This window comes from Salmo salar, chromosome 22 (genome assembly GCF_965601325.2).
Source record: "Salmo salar chromosome 22, fSalSal1, whole genome shotgun sequence".
NCBI classification, from domain to species: Eukaryota; Metazoa; Chordata; class Actinopteri; order Salmoniformes; family Salmonidae; genus Salmo; species Salmo salar.
The window spans coordinates 33,177,119-33,197,024 of record NC_138312.1 but is presented as its reverse complement, the minus strand read 5'-3'; the positions used below and the strand labels follow the sequence as shown (position 1 = coordinate 33,197,024).

Genomic DNA, 19,906 nt, shown 5'->3' with positions numbered 1-19,906 from the left:
CTGGCTAGACTGTAAACTCTCCTTCCAGACTCACATTAAGCATCTCCAATCCAAAGTTAAATCTAGAATCGGCTTTCTATTTCGCAACAAAGCCTCCTTCACGCATGCTGCCAAACTAACTGCTAGCATCGGAGGCTCTACAGTGAAATAAGACAGTAATCACTAACCAGGACAGTAATGGACGAGACATATTGATATTAGAGATAGACATGCGTAGCCAAGTGAACATATGGGTCCAGTGAGTGGTTGGGCTGACTGGGGACATGGCGATTTAGACAGTTAACAGGCCGATGCTAGCAGTTAGTAGGCCGGGGCTAAACAAGCTAGCAGTTAACAAACCGGGGCTGGCAAGCTAGCAGTTAGCAACCGGGTTAGCAAGCAAGCAGTTAGCAGACCGGGGCTAGCAGTTAGCAGACTGGGGCAGGCAAGCTAGCAGTTAGCAGCATATAGTACCCACCACTGCGACCTGTATGCTCTCGTTGGCTGGTCTTCGCTACATATTCATCGCCATACCCACTTGCTCCTGGTCAACTATAAGTCTTGTTAGGTAAAGCTATTCCTTATCTCAGCTCACTGGTCACCATAGCAACACCCACCCATAGCACGCTCCAGCAGGAAAATTTCACTGGTCATCCCCAAAGCCAATTCTTCCTTTGGCCGCCTTTCCTTCCAGTTCTCTGCTGCCAATGACTGGAACGAATTGCAAAAATCACTGAAGTTGGAGACTTATATCTCCCTCACTAACTTTAAGCGTCAGCTGTCAGAGCAGCTTACCGATCGCTGCAGCTGTACACAGCCCATCTGTAAATAGCACATCCAACCAACTACCTACCTCATCCCCATATTTGTTTTTGTTTTTCTGCTCTTTTGCACACCAGTATTTCTACTTGCACAGCCTCATCTGCACATATATCACTCAAGTGTAAATTGCTAAATTGTAATTACTTCGCCACTATTGGCCTATTTATTGCCTTACCTCCTTACTTCATTTGCACACACTGTACATATGTTTTTCTACTGTGTTATTGACTGTCAGTTTGTTTATCCCATGCGTAACTCTGTGTTGTTGTTTTTGTCACACTGCATTGCTTTATCTTGGCCAGGTCGCAGTTTTAAGTTCTCAACTGGCCTACCTGGTTAAATAAAGGTGGAATTAAATAAAGAAAATTCTACAATGTAGAAAATAGTAAAAATGAAGAAAAACCCTTGAATGAGTATTTGTGTCCAGACGTTTGACCTGTACATAACAGTAGACAGTACTGTATTGCTCCAAATTATGTTCAGGGTTAATGCTAGGGTGATACAAAGCCATTGTATTTACTAGCTCTGCTAAGGGATGTGTTTCAGAGCAGTAATAATACAAAGGAATAACACAAGATTATGTTTTATATTGACATTATTTGATACATCAAACGCCTCAGCTGCTACACACCCAGAAACAGAAAGAGAGAATAACATTAATGTCATGTCACAAGAAGTAAACCTACACGTGCCTTCTCACCCCATTCCTGCACCTATCCGCATTCCCCCACCCTGTTCTCCTCCAATCAGCTGCTCCCAAGAGACACGTGCACGCCTGCGTTGCCATGGAGACACCATGTGGCCCATTCTCCGTAGTCCTCCATGGCAGCTGTTGCCTGGATACGGCTGTGATTGATGGGTTGTGTTGTGAAAGGACGTGTCTGGTGCGCCAGGGTCTTTGCTTCCGTGAGCTTCAGCCCTGTGTAGCATACTGACATTGTGATGATGATACTCAGGAAGGAGAGAAAATCAATGGTTAGGAAAGATGAGAGGGCGAAAGAGGCTGGCCGTGATTTCTCTCTCACTGTGAAGTGGTCTGTCTGACTCTGAACTTCTGGACTTGTGATGTGGAGATGACATTTACAGTCTAAAGGTCCTATTTATTTTCCTTCATGTTTCCTTCCTTTTAGATATTTCACGGTGTTCCACTCGACAGGTAACTGTTTGAAGAAATCGAGATAGAAAGAATTGGCAATTGAAATGGAATAAGATATCACCTAGCAAATAATAATTTACTAAAGCAATCTTAACATAATATTATGACTATGATTTGCAAATCTCCACCATAACATGTGTAACCGGTGTGAAATGGTTAGCTAGTTAGTGGTGCACACTAGTAGCGCTTCAATCAGTGGCGTCACTCGCTCTGAGACCTTGAAATAGTTGTTTCCCTTGCTCTGTAATGGCCGTGGCTTTTGTGGAGCGATAGGTAACGATGCTTTTTGGTTCAAGCCCAGGTTGGGGTGAGGAGAGGGACAGAATTAATACTGTTACACATGCAAGAAGACACAGGGCTACTTCACCTTTTATTTAATTTATTTTTATTTAACCTTTACTTAACTAGGCAAGTCAGTTAAGAACAAATTCTTATTTACCATGACAGCCTACCCCAGCCAAAAGCACCTATAAGCATGTTACAAATGTTTATTCAATTCAGAGGGAATATTTATCCCTCCCTAGGTTGAACTGTATCAATCTCATTTCAACATGAGTTCCTAATAAGAACCAAAAGGTAATGACCAGGGATACATGATTAACAGGCTGACAGACACACGGCTCTCTGCTTTAGGATGCTCCATCAGTTGGGTCCTGGCCAGCCATTGATCAGCCTCTGCTGCTACTGCCTTATCATGTGGTAACAGAGCAGAGAGGCTGTGCCATGCTGCAGTGGTTTGGGGGAATCAGCCACTGGAGAGAGAGGGCAGACAGACAGAGAGGGCTGGCACTAGGGAGAGACAGACAGACAGACAGACAGACAGAGAGGGCTGGCACTAGGGAGAGACAGACAGACAGACAGACAGAGAGGGCTGGCACTAGGGAGAGACAGACAGACAGAGAGGGCTGGCACTAGGGAGAGACAGACAGACAGAGAGGGCTGGCACTAGGGAGAGACAGACAGACAGAGGGCTGGCACTAGGGAGAGACAGACAGACAGAGAGGGCTGGCACTAGGGAGAGACAGACAGACAGAGAGGGCTGGCACTTGGGAGAGACAGACAGACAGACAGAGAGGGCTGGCACTTGGGAGAGACAGACAGAGCCCTACAGCAGGGATAGACACAGAGGAAGAGGGGAAAACTGAGCCTGGAGGAGGGAGAGAAGGTTACACAGACAGGGATACTATGTCTACCACACCTACCTAAAGCTGGCAATGGAAGAGCATATGAGTGCAATGATGAGGTTAGGCTATTGCCATCAGGCATGTGCAGTATGAGAGTCTACTCCAAGCTGAATTTCATGAGCATTTTGCAAGGAGACCGTAAACTCTGCAGTAGAGAGACCAGATATTGCAAAGTTGTGTAGGGGATTAGATGAGTGAATTTGGCTCGGAGGCAGACACACAAACGTGTGTGTGTGTGTGTTCTGTGTGTGTGTGCTCCGTGTGTGTGTAATGCATGTGTGTGTGTGTGTTATCCCACAGTGGTATGGCAGGCCTGGGATATTGTTGCCAAGGAGGCTAATTCCTTATGAGGCTGTTTATTTTTCATGTGGCGCACCCAGATGTTACACAAACCCATGAACCTCCTGTGTTTCCCTTTACATCCATGACTCTCCGACTCATTCATACTCATATTCATATCGGCTGTGTTATTTCTCACCTCCTTTGTCACAACGCATGGCAGAGGCTCAGTGTCTGTTACTAATGCCCCTCTTTACAATGGAGTATTCACAGATGCACTGCAAACGTTTTGATCTCGCTCACACACTCACACACGCCTCCCCAGGATCCGCATTTGGATTCCTGCATCTCTCCTCCTCATGTGGGAGCCAGCCAACATGAAGGATCAGAAATGATCTGTTGAGATGATGCGCTCCACTCACCATAACAGGCCACAGTGTTTGAGGTGGTAATGGGGGACTGTAGTGCTCTGTGGCGACCGCAATAAAAATCCATGTGACCGTTGAATCACGGTAATCTCCTTTTATGCACTTAGGACATGCATTGGTACTGCAGGTCACTAATGGCCTGGTTCTCAGGGCTCTAGTTTCCCTCAAACCACTCTCACATCAATGCAAATGCAATCGAAAATCACATCAAACACAGTAGCCCTATAGTACTTTTAAAACTCACCTCACTGTGATGGTCAATTTGAAGAAATAAGTTCAACAGTTGGTTGAAACATGGTTGTTGTGGATGTTGTTTCAAAGCCTAACAAAACGAAATGGACAACGCTTTCTAAGGTGATGATTAATGGATAGGCATAGTGGTTAAGAGTGTTGGACCAGTAACCGAAAGGTCGTTGGTTTGAATCCCTGAGATGACAATAAAAATCTGTTGATGTGCCCTTGAACAAGGCATTTAACCCTAATTGCTCCTGTATGTCACTCTGGATAAGAGTGTCTGCTAAATGAGCCCAAGCCTGATTATTCTTTTTTCAATTAAAATAATAATTGTGCCGTTATACAATACATAGCCTACCGCATTTTTCGCAAGGCAGAATAAAGAAAAAAAAGAAGCTGATTGGAGATGTCTTTGGTGCATAATTGGTCGAGCTAGCCTATACTCCTAAATTAAACACATTCTAGTAATCACCTTTAAGTGTAGACTGAATTGTTATGCATACTGGATGGACTGGTTATTTTATGCTACACTCCAAACTTTCTATCTATGAGTATTGGAGAGAAAGTATAGGCCTATGAGATGCTGTTGGTTCATTAATTGTGCAGGGCAGCTTACAGTTTATAAGGAATTATTACATAGTAATAAGGCACTTTTTATATTTCCATAATTAAAAGGCTGACACATTACCTTTAACTACAGAATATCTCACCACCGTGTGTTTCAATCTCCTCCTCGCTCTCATTCATTCCTTTCTTGATCGTGCAGAGAAAGGGGCTATCAACAGGTTAATGAAATATGTCTAGTTGTGAAAACATGTTATTATCAATGTTCCCGAACTGATTTTACTTGATTTCCCAAATGAAGCACTGGGTAGCTGCAGGAACAGGGTTGGAGAGCCTGTGGCATACAGAGTTTGGGAGGAATATCACCTGTCACGTAGCAAGAGGCTGCATGCTACTCAAACAGTGGTGGATGCTTGAAGTGAAATAACCAGAGTATGCATTTATTAAAATGTTATTTTAATTGAACCTTTATTTAGCTAGGCAAGTCAGTTAAGAACAAGTTATTGTTTACAATGACGGCCTACCAAAAGGCAAAAGACTTCTTGCGGGTACAGGGGCTGGGATAAAATATATTTTTAAAATATATATATATATATAGGACAAAACTACCCATGATTGAAAAACGAACCTGAGAGAACAGCATGTGTAGCTTGAGTCAAGGAACAGAGCGCAAGTTTTTTTGCGACTTTCTCAAAACATCAATAGCCTGTAGTCGCACCATGCAGCACATATAAACTCAGCAAAAAAGTAAACGTCCTCTCACTGTCAACTGCGTTTATTTTCAGCAAACTTAGCATGTGTAAATATTTGTATTAACATAACAAGATTCAACAACTGAGACATAAACTGAACAAGTTCCACAGACATGTGACTAACAGAAATGGAATAATGTGTCCCTGAACAAAGGGGGGTAAAATTGTAAAGTAACAGTCAGTATCTTATGTGGCCACCAGCTGCATTAAGTATTGCAGTGCATCTCCTCCTCATGGACTGCACCAGATTTGCCAGTTCTTGCTGTGAGATGTTACCCCACTCTTCCACCAAGGCACCTGCAAGTTCCCGGACATTTCTGTGAGGAATGGCCCTAGCCCTCACCCTCCGATCCAACAGGTCCCAGGCGTGCTCAATGGGATAGTTTTTTGTGCCAGTCCTGTCTGGTCCAGCGACGGTGGGTTTTGTGCCCATAGGCGACGTTGTTGCCGGTGATGTCTGGTGAGGACCTGCCTAACAACAGGCCTACAAGCCCTTAGTCCATCCTCTCTCAGCCTATTGCGGACAGTCTGAGCACTGATGGATTGTGCATTCCTGGTGTAACTCGGGCAGTTGTTATTGCCATCCTGTACCTGTCCCGCAGGTGTGATGTTCGGATATACAAATCCTGTGCAGGTGTTGTTACACGTGGCCTGCCACTGCGAGGACGATCAGCTATCCGTCCTGTCTCTCTGTAGCGCTGTCTTAGGCATCTCACAGTATGGACATTGCAATTTATTGCCCTGGCCACATCTGCAGTCCTCATGCCTCCTTGCAGCATGCCTAACACAGTAGCAGGGACCATGGTCATCTTTGTTTTGGTGTTTTTCCAGAGTCAGTAGAAAGGCCTCTTTAGTGTCCTAAGTATTCATAACTGTGACGTTAATTGCCTACCGTCTGTAAGCTGTTAGTGTCTTAACGACCGTTCCACAGGTGCATTTTCATTAATTTGTTATGGTTCATTGAACAAGCATGGGAAAGAGTTTTAAACCTTTTACAATGAAGATTTGTGAAATTATTTTCATTTTTACAAATTATCTTTGAAAGACAGGGTCCTGAAAAAGTGACGTTTCTTGTTTTGCTGAGTTTATGTTTTGATTTCTAAGACATTCTAAAGTTTGTATCATTCACAACTAATGTTGCCAAATAACTCTGAATTTAGCCTAATGGACCTGTTTCAAATGATCACTTTTATGCTCAGCCACTTCATATGCGCACTTGCTCTGGAATGGGGAAAATATATTTTCTGTTCAGTTATTCTTCTTACTATAAAATCATATAATATAAAAAATAATAATGTCTGCTAAATGAACAAGCCTATGGCATGGCCATAGCCAGATAGCATACAGTAGGCCAACTCCTATTCTGTTCTTACGAAATACATTTTCATCATATCATAATGTTTCTTTAGACCTATCTAAAATAAATCATGGATTTATTGTGATGGTACATATTCAATTGATTTATTCGACTGTAGATGTTCGAAAGGCGCACATCAGTGGTTTGTATGCAGCTGTATGCGTGGGGCCGGGAGATGCTAAACGTGTTTATCTTAATTAACGGTCAATTACTGTGAGACCGGCAGTCTTTTGCATGACAAAAACCAGCTGACAACATTTTATAACCGCCACAGCCCTAGGTGAAACCAACCATGTTTACAGCTGCATCTTGTGAGAGTGTGGCATGGGGATGATTCTGCTCTGCTCCTGTCTGTCTGTCTGTCTGTCTGTCTGTCTGTCTGTCTGTCTGTCTGTCTGTCTGTCTGTCTGTCTGTCTGTCTGTCTGTCTGTCTGTCTGTCTGTCTGTCTGTCTGTCTGTCTGTCTGTCTGTCTGTCTGTCTGTGTCTGTCTGTCTGTCTGTCTGTCTGTCTGTCTGTCTGTGATGAGATGAGATGAGATGAGATGAGATGACCAGGGCTATCAGGCTAAAGCAGTCTGCTCCACTGCACACTGACTGCACAGGCTGGCTCACACCGTGCCTCTCTCCCCATTCCACAGCCAAGCCACACTGAGGATGCTCTGTAGAACACACACTCCAGGACACACCAGTTTGTGTGTTGACGTTTCCTCTCATTTGTGCACTGTTCCTCACCACAACGTTTTTCCTTTAACCCCCCTACCCCTCACCCCTTTCCAGACCTGCTCAGGTCCGTGGTGGTAATGAAGTGACATTAATGCAGCCGCAGGAGGTTAATCAATTCTGTTTCAACTTAATTGCCTGGAGAAGTCGTTATATAACCTTCCAAAATGGCAGCCGTACACAAAACTACTGCATTGGCGCTTCAGTAGTGTCCTGGAACAACTTCTAGGAAGCACAGGTTGAGCTTAATGACTGTAGGGTAATGACGTACCCTCTGATGTCTGTGATGTCTTTATTACTGCTTTAAAGATTGTACATCCATACTAGAGACTGTCTATCAGAAGCCAGGATTCATGCATTTGTGAATGCTATTTCCATTAACCTTCAATAAAGCTTTGGTTGAAATTCCTGAACAATATGGTGCTTGTGCTGCGTTTCCATGCTGCAGCTGTGGGCCCTTTTCCTGATTTTCGGTAGGAAATCACAGAGGAAGATAAAAACATCTCAGATTAAGTGAGATTTATGACTTGAGGGAGCTAAAACATGGAGTTATTGAGCAGGTCCTCTCTCTAACCTGGGCCTGGCCTGGTCTGGGCTGACTGTTCAATTTCACTCTCTCTTTCCCCCGGCCCTCAGGCCCTGAGAGCCGGCTGCAGTCCTGCTCAGCACACATTACTACAACACCCTGCAGCTACCATTATGGGATTTTTTTCTGTGGCGAGGTCAAAGTTCAGGGATCTCCTACATCCTGGTATTGTTCTCGGAGGTCATTCTGCTCTCTGGTGAGACTGACAGACATAGTCCACTGACTTTATAATTCCTGTCCTGTCCTGGGACTTTGTAGTGGTCTTATTGAGCAGGTGCCTTGTGGGGGTTTAGGCTAGCTGGTGATAATGTTGATGTATCATCCCAAGGTCAGGGTTCAAGTGGTCCATCCTTATTAAGGATCGGCATGAGGACGTCAAAAATCTGTCTTTAACCAGAGATCACATTTTATACAAATACTGTAAAACTAGACATCGTTAATGTGCTTTAACTGTAGTGTTCCATTTGTATGTGTGCATTTGTGGGACACAACAAAAAATAAACCAAGCCTAGCATCACACAGTTCTGCTCCCTAAATTTCCTTTCCCTTTCGTGTTTAACTCACTCAATTGCTTTACGACCTCTCCTTCTACACATGCGTGCTGTGTGCGCCTACAGAAATAAATGCCTATAAAATCGTATCTAACTGATGGGATATACAAGCTACATTCCTTGCCAAATGCCAACATTTTTATCACAAATTCAAATGGACTGGTTAACTGAAGTATGGAAATATGTGTTCTGACAATGAGATGCAGTTCTGGAATCATTTTTGCTTAGGCTACGTTGCGGTTATCACTAGTTACCACAGCCACAAAGTCAACATTGGCTATACATTAGTTTGATAAAGACAGAGTGTATTTTCATCAGAATCACTAAGCCTAGGCCTAACAGATGTCCTGGCCATAATTCATCCACATGCAGTGTTCAATTTAGAATTGTTAATCCATTCCAAGGACACGGGATAATAAACTCAATCGATCGTCTGTATATCGAAAAGAAGACAGATTTTGGTTTGTAACCTTGAAAAATGTGTCTTTCAACATGCCAAATTGAGCCCTGTTTCATATGATCACCTTTTAAGAATAACTGTTCCAGGTGCAGTGGTCTAAGGCAGCTGTGCCACTAGAGATTCTGGTTCGAGTCCAGGCTCTGTCGCAGCCGGCTGTGACCGGGAGACCCATGGGGTGGTGCACAATTGGCCCAGCGTCGTCTGGGTTAGGGGAGGGTTTGACCGGCAGGGATGTTCTTGTCCCATCGCGCTCTAGCGATTCCTGTGGTGGGCCGGGCGCAGTGCACGCTGACACGATCGCCAGGTGTATGGTGTTTCCTCCGACACATTGGTGTGGCTGGCTTTTGGGTTAAGTGGGCGTTGTGTCAAGAAACAGTGCGGACACAAGGTTGGCAGCTTCATTAAATAGTACCCGCAAAACACCAGTCTCAACATCAACAGTGAAGAGGCGACGCCAGGATGCTGGCCTTCTAGGCAGAGTTGCAAAGAAAAAGCCAAATCTCAGACTGGCCAATAAAAAGAAAAGATTAAGATGGGCAGAAGAACAGACACTGGACAGAGGAACTCTGCCTAGAAGGCCAGCATCCTGGAGTCGCCTCTTCACTGTTGACGTTGAGACTGGTGTTTTGCGGGTACCAGTTGAAGACATGTGAGGCGTCTGTTTCTCAAACTTTAATCAGCACAACAGTTTTCAGTTGTGCTAAAATAATTGCAAAAGGGTTTTCTAATGATGAATTAGCCTTTTAAAATTATAAACTTGGATTAGCTAACACAACGTGCCATTGGAACACAGGAGTGATGGTTGCTGATAATGGGCCTCTGTACACCTATGTAAATATTGGATTAAAAATCAGCTGATTCCAGCTACTATAGTCATTTACAACATTAACAATGTCTACACTGTATTTCTGATCAATTTGATGTTATTTTAATGGACACATTTTTTTGCTTTTCTTTCAAAAACAAGGACATTTCTAACTGACCCCAAACTTTTGATGGTAGTGTACATATTTTTTTAATCCCCCAACAATGCAGGATGCCTTTTGGTAGGCCATCATTGTAAATAAGAATTGTTTTCTTAACTGACTTGCCTAGTTAAATAAAGGTTAAATATATATATTTTAAATAAGTACAGTTTCTGTACCATACATACCAAGGTATACGGTATTACCGGAAGTGCACAAATAAATAGATGTATTTATTCTTATTTTTGATGCACAAAACAATTTAGGCAACAGGGATCTTGGTCCAGGAGGGGATTGAATGTCTCTGCTGTAACCAAGAAGCTTGATCTTGACATCTAGCCTCTTAGCTAGCAAGTTAGCCAACCAAATGCATAGCTTGAGCCCTAAACAGGAAATAATTTATTTCACACATCTTAGATTTCTTATAGTTATACTTAAGTTATAGTTATAAGCAGTGGCTGTAGCCCCCAACCCTCCCAATAATTAAAAAAAAACATTATTTTTAACAGTCAAATCATACCGTCGGTATTTCAAAATACCCGGGTATACGGTATAAGTGGTATATCGCCCAAGCCTGTACTGTACTGTACAGAGTGCATTCTCTATTGCAGACTTATTCACTGTACACACAAGTTACAGCCACACAGACCTACAGATTCATCAATACAGAGAAGGCTGTTCAGGGATAAACAAGTGCTTGTGGATTGTTGCCTCTCCACAAAGGCCCATCTGTCTGCATGCTTAACTGCATAATGAATGAAGCCTGTGACTCCAATAACTTTCAGGGAGAGACAGTAATACTGCCTCATCACTTTGGCTTGCCAGAAAAGTCACATTATTTTAAAGTGCAGTAGTTACTGGATTGGATTTGTACAATCATTTGACATCGATTTATGCTGTGGAGACGCACGATAGTTGATGATCAACTCAAAGATTGCAGAAAATGTGCAGAGCTAAAAATAAAATGGCATTCTTGACACTGTTTGTTTGAAAAAAACATTTACTAGAGTACTGATTGCTGAACTTGAATGTAATGTATAATGTGGCCTGCTGTCAGTAAATGCTAGGAGTGGTGGTAGGAGTCAGGCGCAGAGAGCAGAGGTAAGGAAATAATGTGTTTATTCCGTAAAACACAAAAACGGTCGACGCCAACACAACCGGCGTGAAATGCGAAGTGCCCAGAACAACAGGTACACAGCACGCACATAAAATAACACTAGTCGATCGCCAGCACATCCAATAACAAAACACACTCTGACGCAAATAATCCCGCACAAACCTGGGCGGGCTACACAGGCTTAAATAACCATAAATCAAGAGAACCAAATGAGGAACAGGTGCAAACAATAAGACATACGAAACGAAAAGGAAAAAGGGATCAGCGGCGGCTAGTAGGCCGGTGACGACGACCGCCGAGCGCCGCCCGAGCAGGCAGGGGAGCCACCTTCGGTGGGATTCGTGACACCTGCATCCGGCACTGATGATCTTACTGTTAGGTATTTGTGCTGAATTGGAATATTTGCTCAAGTATCAAACTCAGACAGTGTATGGTAGTTAACCCCCAGATGAAGTGGTGTAAATAGACAAAAGGGCTACTCTGCTGTAGGATAAATGTTGTTCAGTAAGTAGCTTCTCTCCCTCATATGTAATTGTGGTAGAATTGCCTCATCAAGCTATTTCTGTCTCAGCCCTATCTCCACAAATGGAAACACGTGTAGAGAAGAAATGCTGCGCGCTTGCCGTGTGTAATTGCTGCATTGCCTAATCAAACAACAGTGTTAAAGCCAATAAAATTGTACCCTTCAATTAAAGGTTGTTCTTATGGCCTACATCTAATTAGTAGAGCTCTTGTTCATTTTGGGGACTTGAATTACCTCCATCTCCCCTTGAATTACCGCTATCTTCCCTCTCCCTATCCCCAACACTGGGTGTAGTCTGTGCTTATTATCCATACAAACGCTTGAACAAGTAAACCAAAAACACTGTTTGAAATTCAAATTTTAATTTCAAATAGGGTGCTCACAGACTCAAACAAGCTCCTTTTTTTCTAATAACTTGATTGCTTTCAGAATTGGGCCATAGCCAATAATAAAGCAGTTTACATTTGATCTCATGGATTCCTTTTCATTCCATAAACCATTGATGTTAACACATAATCCAGAATGTTTAATTTTTGAATATGTTAAAAGGTCCATTTTGAAAAAGTTTCTTTGAACTGATGTCATGCTGGCTACAATACTTGTTTTGGTTCTGTTCAAAAGGGCAAAGCATCGTCTGTAACTGCAGGCCTAAATTCACAGTATTCCTCCTCTTCACAGATTGAAAAGAACCACTGAGGGTACAGACACTTTAAATAAACCACAGCGGAGGTGCAAAATGAGGAATCGGGAATACACGGGAATAATTGTGCAATTGCTCATGGTTTCTAAGAGGCGAGGACACACTTCTGGCATGCGTGACCAATTTTTTTTCAATCGTCTGTCAAATCCACCACTGCAGCTGCTGGTTCACAGTCCCCCGTTTTTCATGAGAGTGTTTTAAAAAGTGCTCCCTGCCATTCATGCGAATGGGTATCAGCTTTTTCTGGGGCGTTTCTCCCGGCTTTGCTTGTTTTGCCACTGGATAGCATGTGCTGAGAGGGAAAACGAGAGAACGATAAAAAATAATGGAAAGAAAGGAGGAAAAGCTGTCTGTCATTTGGTCTGGGAAAGGCTCACAGTCCCTGGAAGTATGGATTGGAATGTGTGTGTTGTAGTAGTAGTAGTAGTAGTAGTAGTAGTAGCCGGGCATCTCCAGGGATGGTACTAGTTATAGGAGACCTCTATGAAGGCCCTTGCAGGCTGAAGTCACAGAAGCTAGGAGGGAGAGGGAGGGAGGCACCTGGGTAAAATTGTCATCCCATATTTCTGTTCTTTAAGCTTACAGTCAACCTTGGCCCAGGAATCCCCCCCTCCCCCCCCAAAAAGAACACTGCCCTTTTTAATGCCGCCATATAAAGAGCCTTTAATACATACCGTATGACACATGAAAAAGCTTTGATCCCGCATGCTGAATACAGGATACTCATGAGGTCAAGCCTTTCTCTTTCTGTTGGCTAGTGATACCACCTTTCAATCCAGTAGCTAGTTAGTATTACTTTTCTTTCATAGAATATTTCCCTTTTATTCCATTTGTTTATTGTAGCTCTTTTATTCAGATCAGAAAGAGGAATCTCAGGTTTGCTGGTTTGTTCTGTAAAATAGGTCAGTCTTTGTTCTTTTGTCGAGGCAGAGTTGGATCTCAATGACAACACTACAAAGCCGATGAAGACTCAGGTTTCGCTCCTGGCTACAGACCAGCATCAAGGATCTGCAGGGAGACTGCTAGTGTCAGGTTCCCCTCATAGATGCTAGTTGCTTCTGATTCAGGATTTAGTCCAAGCGAGGGTTTGATGCACCTACTCATTGACAACAGTTTGATTATAGGTCCACTGCTGTAGGAATTCCTGAAGCCAGTTCTCACACAACTCATCTTAGTTCAGCTCAGCTCTGGAGCCATTACACTACATTACATTCAGCAGGCAGTCGGGTCTCATCTTCCTAAAGAGATGTTCAATAGCCCAGGGTGGAACTAGGGTTAACACAGTCTGTTTGAAAACAGAAAAGACTACTACACTACAACTCAGGGACCAACAACATTAAGCTTACAGCTCTTTCAGACATGTGTGGTGCTGATTGACAGCTTTGCCTGAGGGTTGTTAGAGAGAGAAACACTTTGTTAACACAGTGAGCTGCTTGGAAATATGTGACCAGACATTTCATGGTTGTTAGGTGTGCAAGGTGAAAACTGTTATTTTTCAGCCAACTTTTGGTATTTTATTAGGATCCCCATTAGCTGTTGCAAAAGCAGCAGCTACTCTTCCTGGGGTCCACACAAAACATGAAACATAATACAGAATGACATAATACAGAACATCAATAGACAGAACAGCTCAAAGACAGAACTACATACATTTAAAAAAACGGCACACATAGCCTACATATCAATACATAAACACAAAATATCTAGGTCAAATAGGGGAGAATAACGGCGTTGTGTTGTTGCTTTATCTGTTTTTTGTAACCAGGTTTCCTGTTCATGGGGGGGGGGGGGGGGGGTGTAAGTGTGTGTGTCAGAGCTGTGTGTAAGTTGACTATGTAAACAATTTGGAATTTTCAACACATTAATGTTTCTTATAAAAGGAAGAAGTGATACAGTTAGCCAAGAGAGACTGGCATGCATAGTATTTATATCAGCCCTCTGATTACAATAAAGAGCAAGACGTGCCGCTCTGTTCTGGGCCAGCTGCAGCTTAACTAGGTCTTTCTTTTCAGCACTGGACCACATGACTGGACAATAATCAAGATTAGACAAAATTAGAGCCTGCAGGACTTGCTTCTTGGAGTGTGGTGTCAAAACAGCAGAGCATCTCTTTATTATGGACAGACCTCTCTCTCTATTGAATCTATATATTTTGAATTCTAATCTGACTTTGGTGCAGGTCATGTTGATCTTCACCTTACTGTCTTAAGGTAAACACACACTATTTCAAATAAAATCAACGTTTATTTGTCACATGCACAGGATACAGAAAGTGTAAACGGTACAGTGAAATGGTTACTTGCATATGTACATAGTAGCAATATCAAAAATAGACTACATGACCAAAAGTATGTGGACACCTGCTCTTCAAACATCTCATTCCAAAATCATGGGCATTAATATGGAGTTGGTCCACTCTTTGCTGCTATTACAGCCTTCACTCTTCTGGGAAGGCTTTCCACTAGATGTTGGAACATTGCTGCAGAGACTTGCTTCCATTCAGTCACAAGAGTATCAGTGAGGTCAGATTGGTCTGCCATGTGGCAGACCAATCCAAACTCATCTCTCAGCATGTCCAGTTCATCCATTATCTCAGCCAATCACAGCTAGCGGGACACTTCCTTTCTTTTTCCATGGCTAAACCAACTGGGCTTGAAATTCTTATGCTTTGAAGTAATGACGTGCGCCATACGCCTAGTGTCTTGAAACAGGTCACATTTTGTCAAACCCAATTTTTTTCCAACAGTTTGCTAAGAGCTGGCAACAAGCTGATAGGTCTGCTGTTAGAACCAGTAAAGGCCACTTTACCACTCTTGGGTAGCGGAATTACTTTGGCTTCCCTCCAGGCCTGAGGGAAAACACCTTTCTCTTGACTCAGATTAAATACATGACAGATAAGAGTGGGCATAGAGTCAGCTACCATGCTCAGTAGCTTTCCATCTAAGTTGTCAATGCCAGGTTTGTCATTATTGATCGATAACAATCATTTCTCCACCTCTCCCACACTAACTTTACAAAATATTCACTTACAAAGCTATTGGCAGCAATTTGAGGGAAAACATGCCCGGTTTAAAAAATAAGAAACTGTGAGTGTTAATGAGATTTCACTGCCATCCGTAACCTATTTCACAGTTGGAAAATAATCCTTTGCACAAATATCATAACAGATTTATTATAAACCCATAATAAGATAAAGTATTAAATGTCTCTTTTGCACTTTTTTTTATCCCTTTTGAATAAATCCACAGCAAATACATGAACTCTTCTCAGATAGATGGTTTCAGAGACGTTTGTGGAGCACGTGTCAACAAAGATAGAAAACATAGCGAAGGAAGGGTTGATTGAATCCCTCCCCATACCTTGATCTGTTGGAGATGATGACCCTGTTATGACTGATTGACTCTTGCCAACTTTCTGTTTTGTGTTTTGATACACAGAGATCCGTAACCAGCTGGTGGAGCAGTTCAAATGCCTGGAGCAGCAGTCCGAGTCTCGTATCCAGCTGCTGCAGGACCTGCAGGACTTCTTCCGCCGCAAGGCTGAGATCCAGCTGGAGTACTCCCGCAGCCTGGAGAAACTGGCCGAGCGATTCTCCAACAAGATCCGCAGCTCCAGAGAACACCACCAGTTCAAGTGAGTTTCATCCCTGCAGAGATGAGACGACGACATGGCTAGAGACCACTGAGCTTCAAACTGAGACAAACATTTAAACTGTATCTGAGGCAGCGAGGGAGAGAGTGTGTGTGTGTGCGAGTGTGTGTTTGTGGGTCTACTTGCCTCATAAACACGTGTTTACTCTGTTTGTGTGCTTGGGTGGGCAGAATTTATTTTTCAATTGCCTGAGCGTGTGAACTTATTGAGTGCACATGAAGTTACCCTGAACAAAAATATAAACGCAACATGCAACAATTTAATTTCATGTAAGGAAATCAGTCAATTAAAATAAATTCATTAGGCCCTTATCTATGGATTTCACTTGACTGGGAATACAGATATGCATCTGTTGGTCACAGATACCTTAAGTAGGAGCGTGGATCAGAAAACCAGTCAGTATCTTGTGTGACCACCATTTGCCTCATGCAGCGCAATACATCTCCTTCGCATAGAGTTGATCAGGCTGTTGATTGTGGCTTGTGGAATGTTGTCCCACTCCTCTTCAATGGCTGTGCGAAGTTGCTGGCTATTGGAGAGAACTGGAACATGCTGTCGTACACGTCGACCCAGAGCATCCCAAACATGCTCAATGGGTGACATGCACAGGAGGTTGGTAGCACCTTAATTGGGGAGGACGGGCTTGTGGTATTGGCTGGAGCGGAATAGGGGAATGGTATCAAATACATCAAACACATGGTTTGATGCCATTCCATTGACTCCATTCCAGACATTATTATGAGCCGTCTTCCCCTCAGCAGTCTCCACTGGTGACATGTCTGGTCAGTGTGCAGGCCATGGAAGAACTGGGACATTTTCAGCTTCCAGAAATTGTGTACAGATCCATTCAACATGGGGCAGAGCATTATCATGCTGAAATATGAGGTGATTGTGGCGGATGAATGGCACGACAATGGGCCTCAGGATCTCGTCATTAAAATAGCCATCGATAAAATGCGATAGTGTTCATTTTCCGTAGCTTATGCCTGCCCATACCATAACGCCACCACCGTCATGAGGCACTCTGTTCACAACGTTAACATCAGCAAACTGCTTGCCCACACGACGCCATGCACGCTGTCTGCCATCTGCCCGGTACAGTTGAAACTGGGATTCATCTGTGAAGAGCACACTTCTCCAGCGTGCCAGTGGCCATCGAAGGTGAGCATTTTCCCACTGAAGTCAGTTACGACGCTGAACTGCAGTCAGGTCAAGACCCTGGTGAGGACGACGAGCACGCAGATGAGCTTCCATGAGATGGTTTCTGCCAGTTTGTGCAGTAATTCTATAGTTTCATCAGCTGTCTGGGTGGCTTGTCTCAGACGATCCTGCAGATGAAGAAGCCGGATGTGGAGGTCCTAGACTGGCGTGGTTCCACATGGTCTGTGGTGTGTTAGGTCAGTTGGACGTACTGCCAAATTCTCTAAAATTACATTGGAGGCGGCTTATGGTAGAGAAATGAAATCCTGCAGTCAGCATTCCAATTGCACGCTCCCTCAAAACTTGAGACATCTGTGTTGTGTGACAAAACTGCACAATTTAGAGTGGCCTTTTATTTTCTCCAGCACAAGGTGCACACTTTTTTTTTAAGGGGTAGATCAGCTTTAATATTGCAGATAGATTATGGATTCCATCAATATTATTGTCTGCGTCATTTTCAATCCCCCATATATTTTGGGGTAAATATATATATATATATATATTTTTTTTTTTACTATTTTCTACATTGTAGAATAATACTGAAGACATCAGAACTATGAAAGAACACAAATGGAATCATGTAGTAACCAAAAAAGTGTTAAACAAATAAAAATATATTTTATATTTGAGATTCTTCAAAGTAGCCACCCTTTGCCTTGATGACTGCTTTGCACAAGGCGGGGGTTTACCTAGTAGATGACCTGGAGCCAGTGGGTTTGGCGACGAGTACGAAGCGAGGGCCAGCCAACGAGAGCGCACAGGTCGCAGTGGTGGGTAGTATATGGGGCTTTGGTGACAAAATGGATGGCACTGTGATAGACTGCATCCAATTTGTTGAGTAGAGTGTTGGAGGCTATTTTGTAAATGACATCGCCGAAGTCGAGGATCGGCAGGATAGTCAGTTTTACGAGGGTATGTTGGCAGCATGAGTCAAGGATGCTTTGTTGCGAAATAGGAAGGCGATTCTAGATTTAAGTTTGGATTGGAGATGTTTAATGTGAGTCTGGAAGGAGAGTTTACAGTCTAACCAGACACCTAGGTATTTGTAGTTTTCCACATATTCTAAGTCAGAACCGTCCAGAGTAGTGATGCAAGACGGGCGGGCAGGAGCGGGCAGTGATCGGTTGAAGAGCATGCATTTAGTTTTATTTGCATTTAAGGGCAGTTGGAGGCCACGGAAGGAGAGTTGTATGGCATTGAAGCTTGTCTGGAGGTTAGTTAACACAGTGTCTAAAGAAGGGCCAGACAGAATGGTGTCGTCTGCGTAGAGGTGAATCAGAGAATCACCAGCAGCAAGAGCGACATCATTGATGTATACAGAGAAGAGAGTCGGCCCGAGAATTGAACCCTGGGGCACCCTCATAGAGACTGCCAGAGGTCTGGACAACAGGCCCTCCAATTTGACACACTGAACTCTATCAGAGAAGTAGTTTGTGAACCAGGCGAGGCAGTCATTTGAGAATCCAAGGCTGTTGAGTATGCCGATAAGAATGTGGTGATTGACAGAGTCGAAAGCCTTGGCCAGGTCGATGAATATGGCTGCACAGTATTGTCTCTTATCGATGGTGGTTATGATATCGTTTAGGACCTTGAGCGTGGCTGAGGTGCACCCATGACCAGCTCTGAAACCAGATTGCATAGCGGAGAAGGTACTTTGGGATTCAAAATGGTCGGTAATCTGTTTGTTAACTTGGTTTACGAAGACCTTAGAAAGGCAGGGTAGGATAGATATAGGTCTGTAGAAGTTTGGGTCTAGAGTGTATCCCCCTTTGAAGAGGGGGATGACCGCGGCAGCTTTCCAATCTTTGGGAATCTCAGACGATACGAAAGAGGTTGAACAGGCTAGTAATAGGGTTGCAACAATTTCGGCAGATAATTTTAGAAAGAGAGGGTCCAGATTGTATAGCCCGGCTGATTTGTAGGGGTCCAGATTTTGCAGCTCTTTCAGAACATCAACTATCTGGATTTGGGTGAAGGAGAAATGGGTAAGGCTTGGGCGAGTTGCTGTGGGGGGTGCAGGGCTGTTGACCGGGTAGGGGTAGCCAGGTGGAAAGCATGGCCAGCCGTAGAAAAATGCTTATTGAAATTCTCCATTATCGTGGATTTATCGGTGGTGACAGTGTTTCCTAGCCTCAGTGCAGTGGGCAGCTGGGAGGAGGTGCTCTTGTTCTCCATGGACTTTACAATGTCCCAGAACTTTTTAGAGTTTGTGCTAAAGGATGCAAATTTCTGTTTGAAAAAGCTAGCCTTAGCTTTCCTAACTGCCTGTGTATATTGGTTCCTAACTTCCCTGAAAAGTTGCATATCACGGGTGCTATCACGATGCTAATGCAGTATGCCACAGGATGTTTTTGTGCTGGTCAAGGGCAGTCAGGTCTGGAGTGAACCAAGGGCTATGTCTTTTTCCACTCTGCTGTGATTTCACAGAAGTTCTGAACCTTTCTATTCTCATAAATTCTACAGATTGTAAATTAAAGATAAACATTTTTGCTAAGAGTATTATTATATTATTTTTTGATTTGACTATTACTTTTTATATCACCCAGCAGTGCTTTTTAAAGAGTTAGCTCCAGGTAAATGTTGCAATTCTTCAGCCATTCCTGAACCTGCGACCAAAAACAAGCTACATATGGACAGTACCAAAACAAATGATCTAATGCTTCTGTCTCTTCACAGCA

The 19,906-nt window shown here is 43.3% G+C and overlaps 1 protein-coding gene across 2 annotated transcripts in view; it reads left to right on the top strand.

The window, feature by feature from the left end:
• Window positions 1-19,906, top strand: part of LOC106583180 (SLIT-ROBO Rho GTPase-activating protein 3) — a 104,427-nt gene that overhangs the window by 18,287 nt on the left and 66,234 nt on the right. For both annotated transcript variants that reach the window (XM_014167076.3, XM_014167077.3), the window contains exon 2: window positions 15,815-16,010. In XM_014167076.3, coding sequence (XP_014022551.1) covers window positions 15,815-16,010 — 196 coding nt within the window. The remainder of the gene's footprint in view (window positions 1-15,814; window positions 16,011-19,906) is intronic.